The following is a 21457-nucleotide window of genomic DNA, read 5'->3' on the forward strand; positions in this document are numbered from 1 at the left end:
TTCTGCCGATGAATACATGTTGCGCCGCCGAATAAGTGTAGTGAAAGTCGCCTGAAGAAGAATAATTGCGAATTTATTTAGAGAAACGCGTACACTATATAGTCAACGAAGCCACCAAACGCACGGGTTAATAAAAGCGCGTGTTAGCGCTGTACCGCTGATGAACTGCCGTTCGCGCTGCAGTTTTTGCAATTTTAAATTCCCTAAGGGAGCTGCTTGGAAACGTACAAAGCTATAGTCTGACCAACTTTGCAGTAGTTTTTTTTAATGTTACTAGAGAGAGGTGCCACATGATATAATTAAAGGCAGAGCAGCGCCAGTCAAATTAGATCCAGCGCTGGCGGCAAGGCCGTGTTTAGTCGTATGCGGCGTAAGCATAATAAGAAATAATTCAATTGAGTACAAAATTCACTTGCAAGAAGCGACTACGTTGTGAAACAAACAAATCACTCGGCGTGTTAAGTCTGCTCAGAAAGCATCAAGGTGTGATGACTTACCAAACGAGACGCGAACTATTCAGCGAAAAATGGATCAGCGAAAAATGTAACAAAAATACCATATGCAGCAACTATTAGCAATTCTCGCCCTGAGCTACCTATTTTCTAAACACATTTCCCAAAAAACCACAATATTGTCTAAGATGCCCTCGGGCGAAATGAATAAAGCTGTTAAAGAAGCACTTGCTTGGTGTCATTCCGATAAGACACAGCGTGATTAATACCCTTTACAAACGAGGCAGGGTGAAAACCTCGCAGCTCAAAAGAATTAAGAGTTATGCATGAAGCAACTAGCAACAGTTAAACATGTGCGAAGCCACGCATAAAATCGGTGTAAAAACATGAAGTGCGTGACAGCTGGTGCGAGGATTTACCGGGCCACATAAAACTAACAATTTCAGTTCTTGCAAACTTTTGTAGCTTTAACATACAATACAATGCGCTCGTGCAGTCGTGCCGCCTAGCTAGCCGAACGCGGTAAAGAAGCGAAAAACAATATAAGCGGCAAGCGGCAATCCGAACTTTAGCGAAATGCCTTTAAACCTCATGTTGCACTGCAGACGAACTTCGTCGCTTACGCGTCTAACTACAATCGAATAAAAAATAATAATGAAAAAGAAAAAACACCGAAGCAACAAAGGAAAGGATGAGAACAAGAATAATTAGAACCGTATCGCCGGCACGTTTCCGCCGGTATTTGAGCCCCCCACCCTGCAACAATTTTTCTTCGACATTCTTCGGAAGCTTTGGCCATCCCACACATGCGAAGGGTGTTGCCTATTTTGCTCTGAAAACACAAATAAGGCGGAGGAGCACTATCAGCGACGCGACAAACTGCGGCGTGCTAAGGCGCGCGGCTCGCTCCTCTCCCATGCGTTCTGCGCAAGGCCGCCACCAGTGGCGCGGCCATCGGCGTGCACGCCGCGTATAGTAGGGTAAAATTTTAGAAAGAAGGGGAGGCCTCACGCAGATGACCGAAGCGCGGCAGCCAATTTCCACCACGAGTAAAGTAGTCCTGCTCAAAAAATTGTGCTGCGAAAACGCGCAATTCTCCGTATAAATAAAGACTTTTGTATTTTGATGACTGGCTTGGTAGAGCTCTTATGATTGGAAAGCTACAGGACACGTTGGATTGCGAGAGAAAAATAACCCTGTGCCTTCTACAATGCTGCACATCGTCTGCTTATTAGCTTCACTGCAAGAGATAAAAGTAGAAAGGGCACTTCTGCGTGGCCTTCGCCCTGGTTTACATGTACATAGTCCATCGTCCGCTAACCCTCAGTTAGTGTCTTGGAATTCCAGTTTTCTTTCTTTGCGTTCCCAATTCGTATGCTATGATTCTGCGGATTCGTCTGCAGTCGACGTCACCTCAGGAGTCCCACAGGGATCTGTCCTTGGCCCTCTAGTATTCTTATTGCTTATTAACGACCTTTTAGACCATGTTACTTCAAAAATACGCCTCTATGCAGATGATTGTGTTATGTACAGCCCAGCTGACTCACTCGCTGATCATCAGCACCTTAAAGATGTCTTTGTTTCTTTTTGTGACTGGTGTGCTACTTGGAAAATGAGCATAAATTTTGATAAAACTGTTATAATGTCTTTTCCTAACAGACACATGCCCGTATGTTATGATTATATATGCAACGGTGTGCCACTAACACGAGTTTTTCAATACAAATATTTAGGCGTCATTTTTACACCCACCTTGTCTTGGTCTAAACATATAGATTACATTTGTAGTAAAGCATTACATAAACTTGTTTACATCCGCCCGACGTTGTCTCCTGCTCCGAGGGACACTAAATTAGTAGCATACAAAACACTGACTCACCCAATTTTAGAATATGCTTCCCCGTATGGAACCCATATAAACAATTTGAAATTAATTGTATTGAGTCGGTCCAGAGGAAAGCTATTCATTTTGTTTACCGTCGCTTCGAATGAGACTTTTCACTGTCAGCTGCTCTTACGGAATTAAACCTCCAGTTTCTTTCTAGATGGCGGCACATAGAATCTCTGAAGATTTGCTATTCTTATAGGAACTCTCTCGCCTATCTGTCACCCTTTTACCGCCTGCTTGCCCAACTTCAACTAGAGCTTATCATGCCTCTAATATCAGACCACTCCATCCACACACTAACACTTTCAAATAGTTTCTTCCCCCGCATGATTGAACAGTGGAATTCATTACCTGCCGAAGTTCGTTTGTTACCCATATCTCAATTTTTAAATGCTATTACTGATGTATAGTTCCTTCACATTTTATATTTCTATGCTCTTGTTTCTGCATATCATAATCAGTTTTCCTCGCATGCACACCCACTCCTGCCATAGCCCTAACGAGCTGCAGTATGTATAAATAAATAAAAATAAATTAATTTACTACTCCTTTTCCAAGCTTAACGTGGATCAGTTGCTAATTACCAATTACTTTTAAAAATGCATTTATCGAGACCATTACAAACCTGGGCCGAGAAGACTCTATCGATAGAGGCAGGAAAGATACAAAAATGCTTCATTCATAACTTTATATAGGTACTCTTGGTTTTAAATACCATAGGATTTGAATTTTTTGTTTTGTGTTTTCACAAACTTATTTTCAAGAATGTGATAGGTTTCTTTTTTTATTCGTTGTCAGTTTTTTTTTCGCAAGCCTGCAGTCTTGCTAGTTCACGTAGCGCAGCATCAGCGATGCTCACTGCAGACTTCATTCGGCGGATCACTGCTCAACATAAGCGCACATGGCACAAATCGTGCATCATAAACACCCAATAATATTTCCAGCATAATAGACCACAACAAACAGTTTGGGAATTCACTCCAACGATGGGCAGAGACACACAACTGATGCGATTTGGCCTTTCGAAGTGCAGGCGGTCATCTTCTCTCTCCATTACCGGCGTTAATGCCCGTCCGGCTCGTAATGCCAGTCTAGAGTGCAAGCCCCTTTTTTCTGAAGTTGTACCCGACTATAGGCCTCGCAACAGTCTCACACAAGCATGGATCGGCGCGCGCGCGCACAGAACATCCACGCCGCTCGCCGAGCCCGGGCCAAAGAGGAACAGCCTTCTCCCTTTTGTGCCCAAGTAACCCCGCCATTAGGTGGCGTTGGCAGCGCAACACTCGTCCCATCTCTCGTACTACTCTGCAACTACACCAAGCTCTGCCGTAAAGCCGAGCAGCGAAGTCGGATTACGAAAGCCATGCAGGGAAAACAATATCAGGGGATGTATGAGAGTCTCATCTCTACGAATTGTTCACATTGAATGGAATATGAATCGAAAAGAGCCAGAAATTGTTTTCAAAAGAAGAACTAGTTCTTCTTTTGAAATTTGGTAATAGTATTACCAAAATATGCATTAAAATATGTGCAAATCCTTGTGTTCATAAGATTGGCAAGTTCCCATCATTCCGCTGCCTGTTAAGAAGCATCATTTACTAAAAGCACAAATGGAGCATATGAAACAAATGGGGAATTTTCTCGCACACAAAGGCTCTTTGGAAAGTGCAAATGATCCCTGTAGAGACGGGATGGTCTAGCTCCCTGAGCAACGTATACAGCCTCTACAACGCAAGTCCTCACATTTCATGTCTATACTATGCCCACAGGGTAGACATTCATCATACTTTTGCTTCCATTTGAGGTTTATTTGTGCGCAGGTACTGTTTTAAGTGTTCAAAGGCTACTCGAAAAATATTTTACTTACTAAGCGCCTATTCAAAAGCATCAAATATTCACACACCCTTAATCAAAACAGTTAATTCTTGGATATATTATCTTAAAAACATGTCCTGTGCACAATTTTGTTGGTGAGGAAATCCTTTATGAGAGACTGGCACAGCTGCAATTAAAAAGGTTTCCAAATGTTGAAAAAAAGGATTGACCAAATTCCTTGCCTTCTGTGCACAAATGTACTATACAGTGAAGGTATTATTGTATGTTCGATTCAAAGTGTAAATTTTATACAAATATTCCTGCAGATATATGTCGCATTAGTGTTTATAGGAATGCTAATACATTAGTTGAAATAAAATGTAGGAATTAATTAGGCATGGGAAACTCAAGAAAAATTACTCATGTATATTAATTACAAGTGCCTTCTGTGCTAATAATGAACTGCCAACTATCGTCACTGAACTTCTCTCGCGTCGTTCGATACAATAAAATGATAGCATAACTATATTACATAACTATACTGAAATACCGAGAACAGACACTGAATACTCAACACAGGCATTTATTTGGTGCTTTGATGAAACAGACAATGGAAAGTGCTGGCTGCACTGTTTTTATCATGGAAAAAAATATGAAATATTCAATTGCTCTTAAAATGTGCCAATCTATCAAATGTGGTGCGAGTAGAATCGGAAAAGACTCTTCAGGATGAACCATGTATACAAGAACCTAGAGGCAATAAATACATGAATAGGTCTAACAAAACAAGTTCATATGTACCAAAAAACAATGGTGAAAAAAATACAGAACTTAGGAAGTAGATTATTCATACATCTGTAATGTAATAAGTATTACAATGAACATGCATATCTTGTAGGGGCATGCAAGCAGCAATTTTTGAGATCGAAACAAATATTGACTACTTTTCAAATAATGAAAAGTCACAACATAGCAAAGCAAATAGCTAATTTTACTGTCTTCATGATATTGAGTTTTAATTGTATCTTTAATATTTTCTCGGTTGTAACAGCTTTGTGTTGGTCAGTTTTCATCATTTCTTTTGCTCTATGTTCTATGACATACTCAGAAAAGATCTAGAGAAAAGATTGTGACCGAAAAAAAAGTGCTTCTTTCAGGGACCATATAGGAGCACATGGAAACACTTTTGCTAACTAATGCAGCAGAACACTATGCAACATGCAACGCGTCCGCAATTTTTAAAAGTCACTCTAGTTCAACGTGGTTGTTGACCTACCCTACACTAGTGTGGTGATGTGCTCTCTTATGTGCGCTCAAGTGACGAGACCGCGTAAAGGACCTGAAGCAGACGGGGCAACTGTATGGCCGGTCACCTGTATGAACATGCTGGTGTACATTCAGGGCATTCTTCAATGAAAACCTCCGAGGGCACGAAGGGCAACGAAATGGCTTCTCAGTTCTGTGGGTGTGCAGGTAGGCTTTCAGGCCGCTCTTCTGCGAGAAGCTCTGAGTGCATGAAGGGCAGTCAAATGGCTTCTTGCCTGTGGGTGTGCAGGTGGGCTTCCAGGTGGGCCTTTTGTGAGAAGCTCCGAGAGCACGAAGGGCAGTCAAATGGCTTCTCGCCTGTATGAGTCCGTAGGTGGATTTTCATGTCTTCTTTTCGTGAGAAGCCCCGAGAGCATGAAGGGCACTGATATGGCTTCTCGCCTGTGTGGCTGCACAGGTGGGCTTTGAGGCCGCTCTTCTGTGAGAAGCTCCGAGTGCATGAAGGGCAGTGAAATGGCTTCTCGCCTGTGTGGGTGCGCAGGTGGGCTTTCAGGACGCTCTTCTGCGAGAAGCTCCGAGTGCATGAAGGGCAGTCAAATGGCTTCTCGCCTGTATGAGTCCGCAGGTGGATTTTCACGTCTTTTTTTCGTGAGAAGCTCCGAGAGCATGAAGGGCACTGATATGGCTTCTCGCCTGTGTGGGTGTGCAGGTGGACTTTCAGGCCGCTCTTCTCTGAGAAGCTCCGAGTGCATGAAGGGCAGTCAAATGGCTTCTCGCCTGTGTGGGTGCGCAGGTGGGCTTGCAGGTGGGCCTTTCGTGAGAAGCTCCGAGAGCATGAAGGGCAGTCAAATGGCTTCTCGCCTGTATGAGTCCGTAGGTGGACATCCAGATAACACTTGTGTGAGAAGCTCCGAGAGCACGAAGGGCATTTAAATGGCTTCTCGCCAGTATGTATGCTGGCATGTGCTTCCAGAAGAAATAGTTCATCAGCCACATAGTCACATAGCTGACATCGGTGGAAGCATTCTTGCTTTGAGTTGTCACATTCGGCAGTTGATGGAGAAATAGAAGGCCTCGATGCTGCACAAGTAAAACAAAAATAAATAAAAGTTATGAAATGCCAAAAAGAAACACAAATGCTGTTTAATGACAAGCTTTTTTTATTGATTTCTGAAATCTTGAGGGCGATTTTAAGTACAATGAAACAAAGAACTGCTAATGGTCCTTTTTAATTTACAAAATATTTCTGCATTTGAATGCCTCATGACCCCCTTTGTGACGTCCACCTATTAAAATTATGTTTCGGAAAGGCAAACGATTCCAAAGTGAGAGAATGTGGAATGCTTGAAGACGTTCACAAATTTGTTGTACCTTAGGGAACAGTTTAAAAGTACTTTGACCCAGCTTGCTCTCTAATCCTTAATGAGCACTCACATAATAGCCAGGCCTGAGAGGGGCCCTTCAAAGCTGTGCTTGTGCGAAAAGCTCTGATAGCAGAAGTGCCAATCAAGTGACTTCTCCTCCATGTGGACAATTAGGAGAGTGTGTTCTTTGGCTCTGACGTATGCCACCGCGTTTCCCGCCAGGGGCTCGTGCCCCGGAGTCCAGAGTGTGTATGTCTGAGAAGTATTTGCAGCTAGAAATGCATTTTGAAGCAGTAAAACAGACATTTGGAGCAGGTTTTCAAAGCAATTGCAAACTATACTAAACACAGTTTTTACAATGTGAAAGCAGTAAGTGGTCACTATGCAATCCAAACACTAAAAACAACCCACCCCCTTATTGCAGTGCTCACTGTAGACTGACAAAGCGGTGTTGCCTAAGATGTGCTTGAAAACCACTTCAGTGGCTTAGAAAAGCATGGAAGCACTTAGACATGTCACCAGCAGACTTCAGAGAAGTTTTTAGAACATTCACCATGACCCTGCTGCTATACATGTATTCTTTAATATGGAGATATTTGTGAAAATCAACCATGGTAATAATACAGCACACTCTAAATAAAGGCACACCCTCCTTCTTTACCTCTCTACATGGAATTGGCTAATCTTTCTTTCTTTCTTTTTTTGCGCTCCCACATGGCCGTTATTTCCACTCTATACAAGTTTTTAACAGTTCAAGTATGGGTAATTTTGTTAAAACAAATGCTGTCCATGCAAATAGTTGCTTGCATAGGTAGTTTATCTGCTCTGGCAGATAACTTTTCAAACAGAGCTGGCAAACAAAAATGTTTTCTTTTTTATTTGACGATTTATGGCATATATATGTTAACATTAAATATTTGAGTGATCATGTTGAAAAAAAACGACGTTTTGTTTGATTCTTCAAGAACAGTTCCATTCCAAGATAATTATCAAATTTGACACTCAGTAGGATACTTTTGGATTCATAGGCTGGAGCCTACCGAAACAGGCACAGCGATCCCCACAAAGATCCCCACAATTGGCATCGCTTATTAAGGGGATAGGGCGTCTGAAGGAGGGCAGTAGTGCAACTACCACAAGCTATGCCAGAGTTCTAGGCTGGCGTGCTAAATAATCACCCATGTCACATGGAGGGTTTGTAAATGTCGGCACTTTCACCGTTGAATGTTAAATTAGCGTACCAAGTAATCGACCAGAATTTTGAATTTCTTGCAAGAACATCCGAATGCATGGGCATTTTGAAAACAACTACATTAGTAGGGAAAATAATTTAACTGCTTTTACAGCACCAGCAGTATGAAAAATTTACTTAATTTTGCCCTGTGCTGTGCTCGGACTCATATGCTGCACGACTGAAATTCTGCAATGGTGCACACCAAGGAGGCAGTTCACTTTTGATTTTATTGTAGCTCGTCGCGCATCATCGCATACGATCTTAAAATGTAGGTATATGTTCCCAAGCATGGACTCTGCAATGCCGTCCGATTAGGCTTTGATGCCCGAGTTCAGCTTCGTGAAATCATTCACAGTAGTTGCCAACATGTCGTCCACGGACCCATCTCAGCCTCTGGCCAAAAGACTAGTGCGTAATCTCAAAACCAATCATCGAGGTGCTTTACTGGTTTGAACAAACTAGAGGCCACCTATCTGTCACAACCTTCTGCCCAGCCACCACCACCTTAACTGACAGTGAATTTTAGAGCCCAGCTCTGAGGCGCCTGCTCCTGCGGCAAGTGTCGGCGTCAGCGTCCTACCCCGTAACTGAGCGAACGAGCACAGCGAAAGATGAGAGCGAATGCGGAGCGCAGGAGATGAAAAAAGCAGCGAGAGCGAAGAGAGCACGAGGAGGAAAGCAGAGGAGGAGGGTATGGCAAAATCGTGAGAAGAAAAGCGCAGTGCCGTGCGTGACGGGCTTTGCAGCGACAATGGCCAAGAGAGAGCACCAAATTAGTATGCGTCACCCGTATAGAAACAAAGCACTGCATGAGCAGAGATTTTCTGCGATAGCTGCTATCAGTCATACCCAAGCATCGTACATGCGCTTCCTCTTGTGGTCACTCGGTTAGCGAGGCAGTCACACCACACCCAGCTCCATTTGCAATGTTCCACACTAACATATTGCCAATACACTGTGAAATGAGAACACGTGCACAGCTGTACTCGAATCTGGCACCAGGGAGTATCGCAATCGTCGAATTTTCTTCTTATGGCCATGCAATACAAGGAGCTTAAACTTAGGCTTACCAGCAGCGCTTTGTTAGTATCAATACCACAGCAAAAGTTGCTGTTTGGTGCAGAGTCGACCAATATCTTAGTACCCGCCTTACGTCATTTTTAAAGCGGTGCAATTGCCTCACCAACATAAAAGAGGGATAGGGGACAAATTAAATAGTGTAAAAAATTAACAGACGATTACGATACCACCTAATGCGAAATTTGAGCGCAGCTCTACAGGTGTTTTCATTTCGTGATTTATTGGCTGGCACGGACATTCTGTCTCGTGCGGCGCTTTGAGAACAGAGTGAACCGTCGCAAAACAAGTAACACTCAGGCACAACGATAGCGACGAGCAGAACCAGCGCTCGTCAAAACTGATCCGCAGGTTAAGTGCATCCGCTCTTATATACATGGCTCATTGATGGTTCAAGAATAATGGCTACTGCCTGTGCAGCTTCCAGAAAGCACTACACAATGCGCGTCATGCATACGATCAGATTACAAAAAGTTTTTGTCACAAAAGCTTATGCATAGAATTATCAATAACATTCGACAAAGTTCCTATACATGTAGGCGCATCGTGCATCAACGGCTAACATTCAACATTTCTTAGCGGATGAAAAGCAGTGACTGTAGAAAGGTAAAGAAGTGTTCTGTGCCATCTCGTAGCGATCGTCACAGAACACGTCGCGCACGCTATCACGGTGCACAGCACCAGGTGGAACAACACCTTTCTCTTTCTTCCTTCGCTCTTGTGCTCATTTGCTTGGTTACGCTGCAACCGCCACTGGCTGCAAGAACGGGCCAATAAGAGCTGCGCTCTAAAATTATTCATGATTACCAAGCCTGCGACATTGTGCACATTGTTGCAAATATTGAAGAAGACACTACACAGTGTTCAAAACTGTTATTACCCTTTTACACTGGTCATACAAGAGGAGCGCGTGGCCTTGCTCGGCGCCAGGATGATCACTCGTTGCTGCCTGAAAAGCAATGCTGTCCTATTGCTTAAGCACCCTGCACTTGGTGGGGTGGAAGGCATTAAAAATAGACAACAGTCCATGGATGAAACAGTGGCACGATCCAGGCTCAATAGGGGAGGCCTGACTCGATCCATGGCAAGTAAACGCAGCTGCTGGTCTTCGCCATGCTGCTTTCAATGGTGTGGAGAAACGATGCTTGGGGACCAAGTTCCGCTTTGAAAAACACAACGAACACGTTCGGTGAGTGGTAGGCACAGATTTCTCGTACTTTGCTGAAATGTAACAGGACGTAGCAGGGTTCAGCACAATCGGTGGAGCGGTAGCATCACTGCGTGGATAGCCAAGCTCAGTAGCTTTGAAGCTTCTTTTTTTGGAAACCATTTGTTTTGGCATCAGCAAACCTACAATTTCCTGATTGACACTTTTCATTTAATTATAATATTGGAGAATTTCGTTAACTAATCAAGACTAATTATCTAAACAGGCAGAATGAAAAGCATAATTTGAGTATCTCCAAGCGACGGCAAACAACATTACTTTTGTTCTGTCCAGCTGCGTGGCATCGGGATATTTTAAAACTCTGGCTAAACTTAGCTGGGGCACCCTGTATATGGTTGTGTTCTTTTTACCCTGTAGTCATGTTCTACGTGTCCATAAACGTAATCTAGTATTCAACCAAATATGTCGTCTTGGTAAAGGAGTTTATTTACAATCAAACGCAGTATGTTGCACCCAATAACTGTTCATCTACTTATTCATCAGCTCCATCTGAAGTGCCATAAGGATCCGTCTTGAAGCTCTTGCTATACTTAATTTACATAAATGATCTTCCTAACTGTGCAAGCACACGACTGTGTAATATACCACAAGATTACTAGCCAGGGCGTCTACCAAGCTGACATTTCCAAACTCCCCGAGCTTTCCAGGTTTTCGCGGAGCACTTTTGCTAAATTCCCTGAATGAGCCAGAACTTTGTTTTATGTTAAGACAGGCTGACACGATATAGCCCGATGCTGTCACTCTCTAGTGAGCATGTTGAAACAAAAAAATGACTTAATCTAGTTTGAATAGTAAGGAGTAATATCTATTTTATTTAAAAATAAAACAGAAAGAAGATGTTAGTAAAATTCGCAGCAAAAGAAATGGTAAAAGCTATTCCAAATTGAGTCGAACATTTTCAAATACGAATGAAAAGGAGATGCATACGTAAGTAAATATTTTTCAATATGAGCTATTTCTATCAACTGATAGCAAGCTCATCGGTATGAGGCCTAAACTTTGTCACAACTAAGATTCTCGCTCAGCAGCCGGCAAGTCAACCTCAACTGTCCTGACATACTCTCAGCCCGTACACGACATCTCAGTGTTAGTTTTCACTGCTTTAAAGAGTTTATTTTGGTTTGGATGAGAGCCACCTGTATCTCGGCGTCAGCCAATACTTCGTTTTTGAGCTCAAGCTCTTTCAAAAAAGCAGCGGCACGCTTCCTTTCCTGTAAATTCCTCATTGCGTCGGTCCTTTCTGTTCTCATCCTCCTTCTGCCACGCTTTCACCTAATGGATAATTTGAAGCATCCTCTTGGTCAGTTGTACAGTCAACGTCCAATTTTTCGTGCTCCCTAGGGGCCGCAAATACATCCGAAAAATCGCGCAGTCCGAAAACAATGAATGCATAACTTTAACTGCCCTTAAGGGCTAAAATTGTCACAGGCACGTCCTAAAAAGCTTATAAGGCCTTCCAGTACACTTATTAGGCATATCAGTGCTCGTACTGTGACTGGAGATGGGGGAGCACGCGTGTATAATTAAGGAATACATACTGTGTCCCAGACAATTGCCCCTTCCCACGCTTGTTAAGCTTCGCCGCCTAACAATGCTGTACTGAGGTGAAGCTAACTTTCGGAGACTGGCATTACGCGACGCGCTGTCCTCTGCGAGCTTCGAAGCCAATGGCGAAGATTACAAACGTGGTGTTGGTGCCATTGCTGACAGCGGCGAATTCTTTCGATAAAAAACACGGCACATCCAGAAAAGAGTGAGGAGCAGGCGCTTGTTGAAAAGAGAGCATATGAGAAAAAGGTGGCTTTACGCTCTGCTTGCGAGCTACATGTACTGTGCACAACTGTGAAATTTGGCTGAGATGTTCACAGTAGTGTGTATGCTATCCGCAAACTGTATTTCTTTCTCCAAGCCCAAGGAGTTGTTAGGGCCCCTTTAATGTTAATGTACTTACCCAATGGTACCACATTACACAAGATCTGAAAAAGATGGCTACATTGCTGGGATTTTGGAGTCATTGCACTGAACAAACTAGCAGAACAGGTAACTGCGAGCAAATTGTTAGGAATAAAGTTTTTCATTTCGAGCAGTTTTTAAGTTTTGTTTGAAAAACGTCTAGAATTATTGCATTTGTGTACTTACCTGTATGGGCACAGAAATTAATATGCATGCATATGCTATTAAAACTAAGCTTAATGTTGCAGCGTGTTTCAAGCATTCCTGATGATATAACATAGGTAGTCAATCAGATCGCTCATCCAAGTTACATCACTCACCCATTCTACGTGGCGTGGGAAAGGGTGGCTAAAAACTTGAGAGAGGAGCTGCTGTGATTGGCAGCAATGTACATTTTTAAAATCTTATAATAAATTACATGCTCTACGTAAAGTGCTTAAATATTTCTCAACAGTCAGAAAGAATTGCCCTAGTGACTCAGCACATTTGTACACAATCGTCAAAATTGTTTCAGGGTCCCTTTAACTATTTTCTTACTACGAGAAAAATTAAATTTTCAGAGACAAAACATATTTTTTATTCCCTCCGGCAACATTATATATTATGTAATGCAGCATTATAACTTATAGAAAATTCATGTTTTCAAGTACATATGTTGCAATAAATACATCTTTTATAGGTAAAGAAATATTTACTGAGTTTATGTGGCCACTTTAAAGAAATTAAAAGCGAAAATATTAATATACTATCTACAAAAAAATGTAAAGAATTGAAAATTTACATTTTGGTAATAAATGTACCAAAAGTACTTTCATGAAAATAATTGGCATTTAACTGTTCTTCGGGTCCAAAACACAAAAAGGTTCATCTTTCCGGTGCTGTGCTGCACAAGGATAATGTTCAACTTCATGAGGCAAAGGTGGACTGCATTTCTTGCAACAAATTTTTTTTTCTTTGTACTCCAGATAGCACAGCTTATAGCTTCACCTCTTCTGCATTTTGCTGGGTTGGTGTTGAAGTTCTGGTACTGGTTTTCGAGTTGGAAATCTTTGCAATTTTCTCTGTCAAATCCCAGTAGTTTGAACGAGCTGTATTAAAACTGGCCAAAGTTGGCACTTCTTTGAAACTGCAACTGTTATAAACATCTTGAAATGCCCAGTTCTGCATGTTCAGCATGCCAACTTTTTCATGTTGCATGTTCAACTGCTGCCAACTTTTCCATCCAATTATCATTGCCCTTTAGAACTGGGAAATTGCAAACATGTCAATGTGATATTGTCCTCCAACTTAATTCTGGTACTTCGATCATAAATTCTGATGCTGATATGTCGTGATCACTAGTGGCACTTCATCATCATCATCAACATTATTAAGTAATAATGATAAGAATAATAATAATAAGTCCCAAAGAGCAATAGCCACACTAAGTTTTGCTACAATGTGAATGCCCTAATTTATCAAAAGTTATGTCAAAAGTCAGTTTTGCTGCAGAAACTATTTCTGAAAGCCCTTTTTCTGTCTGCCAACCAGATAATGTTATGTATCTAAGGAACAGTTTTGGCGCGCTGAAATAGGTGATTAAAATTGTTGGTCACCAGTAATAGATTTCAATAGATGTAACGAAAGGGTTAAGGCTAAATTATTAATGCATGAAGCATGGATGTAAGCCTGGATGAAGCAGGTGTAATGTATGTGGTATGAATGGTATTGCTGATATGTCATATGTAATCACAAGTGGCATGTCTCTCCCTTTCTTTTATTGTGAAAATGCATGAAATTTCATTTTTTCATGCATTTTATACTTAAAGGGTCTCTGATATGATTTGGACAAATTTTGTACATTTGTAAGCTACAGCTACAGTAAAACATTCGTGCCATAATGTAAGTGAAGCATCTCGTATTAAGAGAGTTAGGGAGGATTACAAGTTACCCTTCTTCATAGCCATATTTTTTCTCCTGAACTCGTTAACAGAGTGATTGGGGCTAAGCTCCGCCTTCAATGGCTATGTGTCATGATGTGACGTCGTGTCGTCTACTTCCGCGGCCTTAGAGCCAGCGTGCGAAGTCTCTTCAACCTCAGTGCTAGCAACTTGGCCCTTGATTCCAAGCGAGAGCAATCCAAGCAGCACGTGTTCCAAGTGGTCTGTGCCGCGCCAAGCATGTCTGGTATTCCGGTACACGCAGATAAGTTGGGTATTTTTACTGATGGGCGGAGGCACAAACTACCCACTGTGATAAAGGGGATTTAGCGGTACGTAGCGATATACGTACAGTATATGTGAACGGGGTGCAGCGGTGGCGTAGAGGTAGAACAACCGCCTCGCGTGCAAGAGGTCCGTGGTTCGAATCCCGGTGCCGGCAATTTTCCACCGGATTAAAAAAAATCCGCGTGTTGATAAAATTGCATAAACAGGCCTGGAGTGTGGCCTGATCCCGGTGACCAGAACCGGTAACGCACTCCCTCACCAGAGCAGGATTGGCCACCCTGGTGCAGTACTTGGCCACAACCTCCTATATGAACACAACAATCAAACCCCGGCCCTCAGTTCTCAGCAGCTGCGCAGCAACTGACCGCGGCGGCGGTCAGACCTGCGACGTAGCAGAGGGTGCTAAGAATCACTGGCTCCGGACAGGCCACCATTGGAATATGAACCTGGCAACGTTTAACGCTACAACGTTATCTAGTGAAGCGAGTCTAGCAGTGCTATTGGAGGAATTAGGGGGCAGTAAATGGGATATAATAGGGCTCAGTGAAGTTAGGAGGCCAAAAGAAGCATATACAGTGCTAAAAAGCGGGCACGTCCTGCGCTACCGGGGCTTAGCGGAGAGAAGGGAACTAGGAGTCGGATTCCTGATTAATAAGAATATAGCTGGTAACATACAGGAATTCTATAGCATTAACGAGAGGGTGGCACGTCTTGTTGTAAAACTTAATAAGAGGTACAGAATGAAGATTGTACAGGTCTACGCCCCTACATCCAGTCATGATGACCAGGAAGTCGAAAGCTTCTATGAAGATGTGGAATCGGCGATGGGTAGAGTGAAAACCAAATACACTATACTAATAGGCGACTTTAATGCCAAGGGAGGCAAGAAGCAGGCTGGAGACAAAGCAGTGGGGGAATATGGCATATGCACTAGGTATAACAGGGGAGAGTTATTAGTAGAGTTTGCGGAACAGAATATTATGAGGATAATGAACACCTTCTTCCGCAAGCGGGATAGCCGCAAGTGGATGTGGAGGAGCCCGAACGGCGAGACTAGAAATGAAATAGACTTCATACTCTACGCTAACCCTGGCATCATACAAGATGTGGACGTGCTCGGCAAGGTGCGCTGCAGTGAGCACAGGATGGTAAGAACTCGAATTAGCCTAGACCTGAGAAGGGAACGGAAGAAACTGGTACATAAGAAGCCGATCAATGAGTTAGTAGTAAGAGGGAAAATAGAGGAATTCCAGATCAAGCTAAAGAACAGGTACTCGTCTTTAACTCAGGAAGAGGAAGTTAGTGTTGAAGCAATGAACAACAATCTTGTGGGCATCATTAAGGAATGTGCAATGGAAGTCGGTGGCAACTTCATTAGGCAGGATACCACTAAACTATCACAGGAGACGAAAGATCTGATCAAGAAACGCCAATGTATGAAAGCCTCTAACCCTACAGCTAGAATAGAACTGGCAGAACTTTCGAAATTAATCAACAAGCGTAAGACAGCTGACATCAGGAAGTATAATATGGATAGAATTGAACATGCTCTGAGGAACGGAGGAAGCCTAAAAACAGTGAAGGAGAAACTAGGAATTGGCAAGAATCAGATGTATGCGTTAAGAGACAAAGCCGGCAATATCATAACTAATATGGGTGAGATAGTTCAAGTGGCTGAGGAGTTCTATAGAGATTTATACAGTACCAGTGGCACGCACGACAATAATGGAAGAGAAAATAGTCTAGAGGAATTCGAAATCCCAAAGGTAACACCGGAAGAAGTAAAGAAAGCCTTAGGAAATATGCAAAGGGGGAAGGCAGCTGGGGAGGATCAGGTAACAGCAGATTTGTTCAAGGATGGTGGGCAGATTGTTCTAGAGAAACTGGCCACCCTGTATACGCAATGCCTCATGACCTCGAGCGTACCGGAATCTTGGAAGAACGCTAACATTGTCCTAATCCATACGAAAAGGGACGCCAAAGACTTGAAAAATTATAGACCGATCAGCTTACCGTCCGTTGCCTAAAAACTATTCACTAAGGTAATCGCAAAGAGAATCAGGAACACCTTAGACTTCTGTCAAGCAAAGGACCAGGCAGGATTCCGTAAAGGCTACTCAACAATAGATCATATTCACACTATCAATCAGGCGATAGAGAAATGTGCGGAATATAACCAACCCTTATATATAGCTTTCATTGATTACGAGAAAGCGTTTGATTCTGTCGAAACCTCAGCGGTCATGGAGGCATTACGGAATCAGGGTGTAGACGAGCCATATGTAAAAATACTGAAAGATATCTACAGCGGCTCCACAGCCACCATAGTCCTCCATAAAGAAAGCAACAAAATCCGAATAAAGAAAGGCGTCAGGCAGGGAGATACGATCTCTCCAATGCTATTCACCGCGTGTTTACAGGAGGTATTCAGAGACCTAGATTGGGAATAATTGGGGATAAAAGTTAATGGAGAATACCTTAGTAACTTGCGATTCGCTGATGATATTGCCTTGCTTAGTAACTCAGGGGACCAATTGCAAGGCATGCTCACTGACCTGGAGAGGCAAAGCAGAAGAGTGGGTTTAAAAATTAATATGCAGAAAACTAAAGTAATGTTTAACAGTCTCGGAAGAGAACAGCAATTTACAATAGGTAGCGAGGCACTGGAAGTAGTAAAGGAATACATCTACTTAGGGCAGGTAGTGACGGCAGATCCGGATCATGAGCTAGAAATAATCAGAAGAATAAGAATGGGCTGGGGTGCGTTTGGCAGGCATTCTCAGATCATGAACAGCAGGTTGCCATTATCCCTCAAGAGGAAAGTGTATAATAGCTGCGTCTTACCAGTACTCACCTACGGGGCAGAAACCTGGAGGCTTACGAAAAGGGCGCTACTCAAATTGAGGACGACCCAACGAGCTATGAAAAGAATAATGATAGGTGTAACGTTAAGGGATAAGAAAAGAGCACATTGGGTGAGGGAACAAACGCGAGCTAATGACATCTTAGTTGAAATCAAGAAAAAGAAATGGGCATGGGCAGGACATGTAATGAGGAGGGAGGATAACCGATGGTCATTAAGGGTTACGGACTGGATCCCAAGGGAAGGGAAGCGTAGCAGGGGGCGGCAGAAAGTTAGGTGGGCGGATGAGATAAAGAAGTTTGCAGGGACGGCATGGCCACAATTAGTACATGACCGGGGTTGGGGAAGTATGGGAGAGGCCTTTGCCCTGCAGTGGGCGCAATCAGGCTGATGATGATGATGACCGCACGGCAAGGAGCTTAACAGCAAATGTAGAAGCAGCTAGTCTAATGTTGCCGTGGTGGTGGCTATGGCTACCGGCGGATCTCCGTACGATAGTGCCAGTTCGAGGCGGCGAGATAATCAAAATCGCAGCGGTGGCGGCAGTGGCGTAGCAACAGGGGGGGCCGGGGGGCCGTGGTCCCCGGGTGCACGGGGCCAGTAGGGGGGGGGGGGGTGTCATATACGTCTGAAGACACCCGAAAATTGTCGATATCCTCGCCTCCCTCGACTACACCCGGGGAGGGGGGGGGGTGAGAAGAGCTAAGGGCCCCGGGTGCCAGACGACCTAGCTACGCCACTGGGTGGCGGCTTTATTATTGCCGTTTCAGACCTGCAGTCAGGGCAATATACATTGACTATATGGAGTACGTGGTGGTGCCGCAAAGCCGTGCAAATTATCGGGTATGTCCGTAAAAGCGTCAGGAAAATTGGTCGTTAACTACTTTGGCAATACATCGGGCCGATGACATGGCGCCAATGACGATTCGTTGCGATTCCTCTTTTACTGTAGCCAGCTTTAACACGACTTTCGTTCCCTTTCAATAAAGTTACAGAAAATTTTCCCTGATAGAAGCACTAATTCCCCGAGTTTTCCCTGAGTTTTTCCAGACTTCCAATTCTCTGAGAATTCCCGGTTTTCCCGGTTGGTAGACACCCTGCTAGCCCTAGTGATTCATATATAAAGGGCAAAGGAATCTCCACATGTGTCACTGGTGTACCAAATGGATAATAAAATGTTACACTGAGAAGTGTAAAACAATGTGCTTATCACCTATTGTGAAAAATGGGAATGAGTATAGATACAGACTGAATAACACTTTGCTATCATCAGTTAACACCCAGAAATATCTTGACCTTCGCGTAACTAATGATCTGTCTGGGAATATGCATCATAATTGTTTCACTACAAATGCTAATCGCACAATAAAATATCTTGGTTGTAGTTTTTCCGCCTCTTCTGCAAAGACTGACACTCTACGAACCCCTAGTTTGCTCAAATCTGGAATATGTACACATCTACCATTTGGGATAAAAATTGAACATCACTCAAACTGGCACTTAAGCGAGTGAAAATCGAGCAGTTGGCTTTATTTTATCTAACTACTATTGCCGCCATTCCATTGTGACATGCATGAAAAAAAAAACTGAATCTGCCATATGTCATAATGTCGCAAATGTACCTGCCTTTTCCTATCCCACAAGGTTTATCACTGAAACCATGTGGTGAAGAAACAACAGACAACACAACCTTTCCTTGTTTTATTAAGATCTCACCAGACATAATACTGGCGTACCAGCTGCCAAAGCAGGTACCTGTTACATCGGGGTTTCAGTTTCGAGACCGAAACTTACTCGCCCTCAGGGGCCGCTGTGATAGCCACGCTGAGCCTATTTAAGGTGCGGCACTTTCAATAAACTGGCTCTCAACCTCGGTCTCCGGCTGCGTCCGTGTCTCTCTTCAGGCCGCCGTCCCAGTGTGCCCAATGCATGGCGATCATGGCGGCTACACCGATGTAACATTGGCGACGAGAATCAACTTTCTGTGCGGCTGCACATTGCCAACTGCTTCCACAATGCCCACAAGTATTGACGATTCTGCAATTCTGCTGCCGCGGATGCCGGATCCAACGCTACTAGCGCTGCACCAGCGCACACGTTCTGTTGTCATTCGTGACATAACATTGGCGTCGAGGATAATCCACATACATTGCGCCTACATGTGAGTAACGACTCCCAACATGCTTCTTCACCGCATCTTCTACTTCCGCTGCCCACCTTGCAAGCAGTAGTTCTGCACTTTCTGCTTTTTGACGCGACTGTGACGTCATTTGCTTGACCTTCCACACTACTGCAGCGTCTGCAGCAGTCTACATGCCTCAAACCTACCTCCTACTACTTCAGCTTGATTGCAGCAATTTGCCCCCCCCCCCCTTCTTGTCATGTCCCGGGGTACCAGCTATTGCTTGGCTCAAATGGCGACCTGTTTTGCAGGCATACGTCGACGCCGACGCCAAGCCCGCTACGCCGGACCACAAGAAGGCCCTCCTCAACACACTGGGGGTGGAAGGCGTCAGTATTCACTACAACCTCATCGAGGCTGAGATGCAGGCCGGAGCCAACGAAGGGACAGGGGACTCCAAGGCAATTGACGTATACGAAGCGGTGCTTCAAGTGCTCAACAAGCACTTTCGTTAAGAAGAGGACGAATTTTGCAGTCGCATCTATTTCAAACGCAGAGTACAGAGTCCTGCGGAGCCAACTACAGATTCCTTTCAAGATGTTCAACGGCTCGAAGCACTGAAAAAATCATGCCAACACCTAATGTACAATAGCTTCGAACGGCAAGCCTCGCGTTTAAGCTGCGCTGGTTACCCGAGCCACGTGCTTGTGTCAGTCGCAGGACTGCTTAAGAAGGCGCAGCAAAGCAGTTCGGAGCAGGTGCACGTGTCGAGCACTGACATAAACAAAGGAAAGGCTGCCGTCACCCCCTACATACACGGATTCTCCCATAGAATAAAAAAGATTGCTGGAAGGATCGGCTTTAACGTTGTGTTTTCGGCACCTAATAAATTGGTCAGCCTCTGTAAAACCACAAGGCCGGAAAGAATCCCACGTAGCGCATGTGAAAAAGAAAATAAAAACAAATTCATTGATTGCATTGCCGGCGTGGTATACCGTATTCCTCTACGCTGTGGACAATCCTACATCGGTCAAACAGGTAGATGCATAAATGACAGGCTACGAGAACATAGTAACAAAGTTAACAACGTGGCCGCTGACGGCTTTCTTGCCATCCATTGCCAGAGATGCAAGTGCAAACCAAGATTTAAAGAAACAGTGATCATGAGTAGAAGCAGGTGTGAAATGACGCGCTTGATAATAGAAGCCATACACATAGCAACATTCGGCGATGCATGCGTCAGTAAGACTTCCGTTTCATTATCATCAAAAGAGCTGAATTATCTTTGTTCGTGTTGAACGTGTGCATGTCTTTGAATATGTGAATCAAGAAACTGCCTACATGTGGTTCCCAGTTTATATCTTTTGTTTATTTTTCCAAAAATGTTACACGTGGTGTATGACGGGTCAAGGGTGTATATAGAGCGACGAGAACGAGAAATAAACCTGTTGTTGAAAGTAGCGCTGTGTGTGTCAGATGTGCCTTCTTTTGTCCTCGTCAAGCTTGCGCTATAACAAAATAAAATCGCCAAATCGGGTAAGTTTGGCACCGCTACCGACCTCATGGTTCAAGACCAAGTCCTTTGCGGCTTGCAGTTGCATCAGTATCGCCGCCGCTTCATTGAACTTGGAGCGTTTGTTACCATCAAGAAAGCAATGGAAATTGCCCAGGAAGAGGAACGCACCGATACAACAATGCAGCAGCTCAGCGTTCTACAAGTAGACGGCGTTTCACAGTGTTGCCAAGGAGAGGTTGGGTCTTGGGCATGTGTTGCAAGATACCTTTGGCACAATCTTTCTGTTTGCCATGTAGTATACTGTAAAACAAAATAAAGGTTTCTTGTTTGTAGTTGTAAAAAAATTGAGACAGCATCATCGTTTTTGTCGTTATTATGGCAAACATGCCAACATGTCAGGGCTTAACTTAAAAACTGCATTTGAAAATAATGTGATAAAATAGGTGGTATTCTACAGCAGGATTGTAGCCGT

General features: G+C 43.6%; 1 protein-coding gene across 2 annotated transcripts in view; it reads right to left on the reverse strand.

Moving 5' to 3' along the window:
- Nucleotides 1-21457, reverse strand: part of LOC139048783 (zinc finger protein 25-like) — a 139382-nt gene that overhangs the window by 80740 nt on the left and 37185 nt on the right. The window contains exon 3 of one of the 2 annotated variants that reach the window (XM_070523422.1): nucleotides 3966-6501. The exons of the other annotated variant lie outside the window; for it this stretch is intronic. Coding sequence (XP_070379523.1) covers nucleotides 5681-6501 — 821 coding nt within the window. The 3' untranslated portion in view covers nucleotides 3966-5680. Of the gene's footprint in view, nucleotides 1-3965; nucleotides 6502-21457 lie in introns of those variants that run through there. 2 annotated transcript variants of the gene reach the window in all.

Source organism: Dermacentor albipictus, chromosome 8, assembly GCF_038994185.2.
Source record: "Dermacentor albipictus isolate Rhodes 1998 colony chromosome 8, USDA_Dalb.pri_finalv2, whole genome shotgun sequence".
NCBI lineage: Eukaryota > Metazoa > Arthropoda > Arachnida > Ixodida > Ixodidae > Dermacentor > Dermacentor albipictus.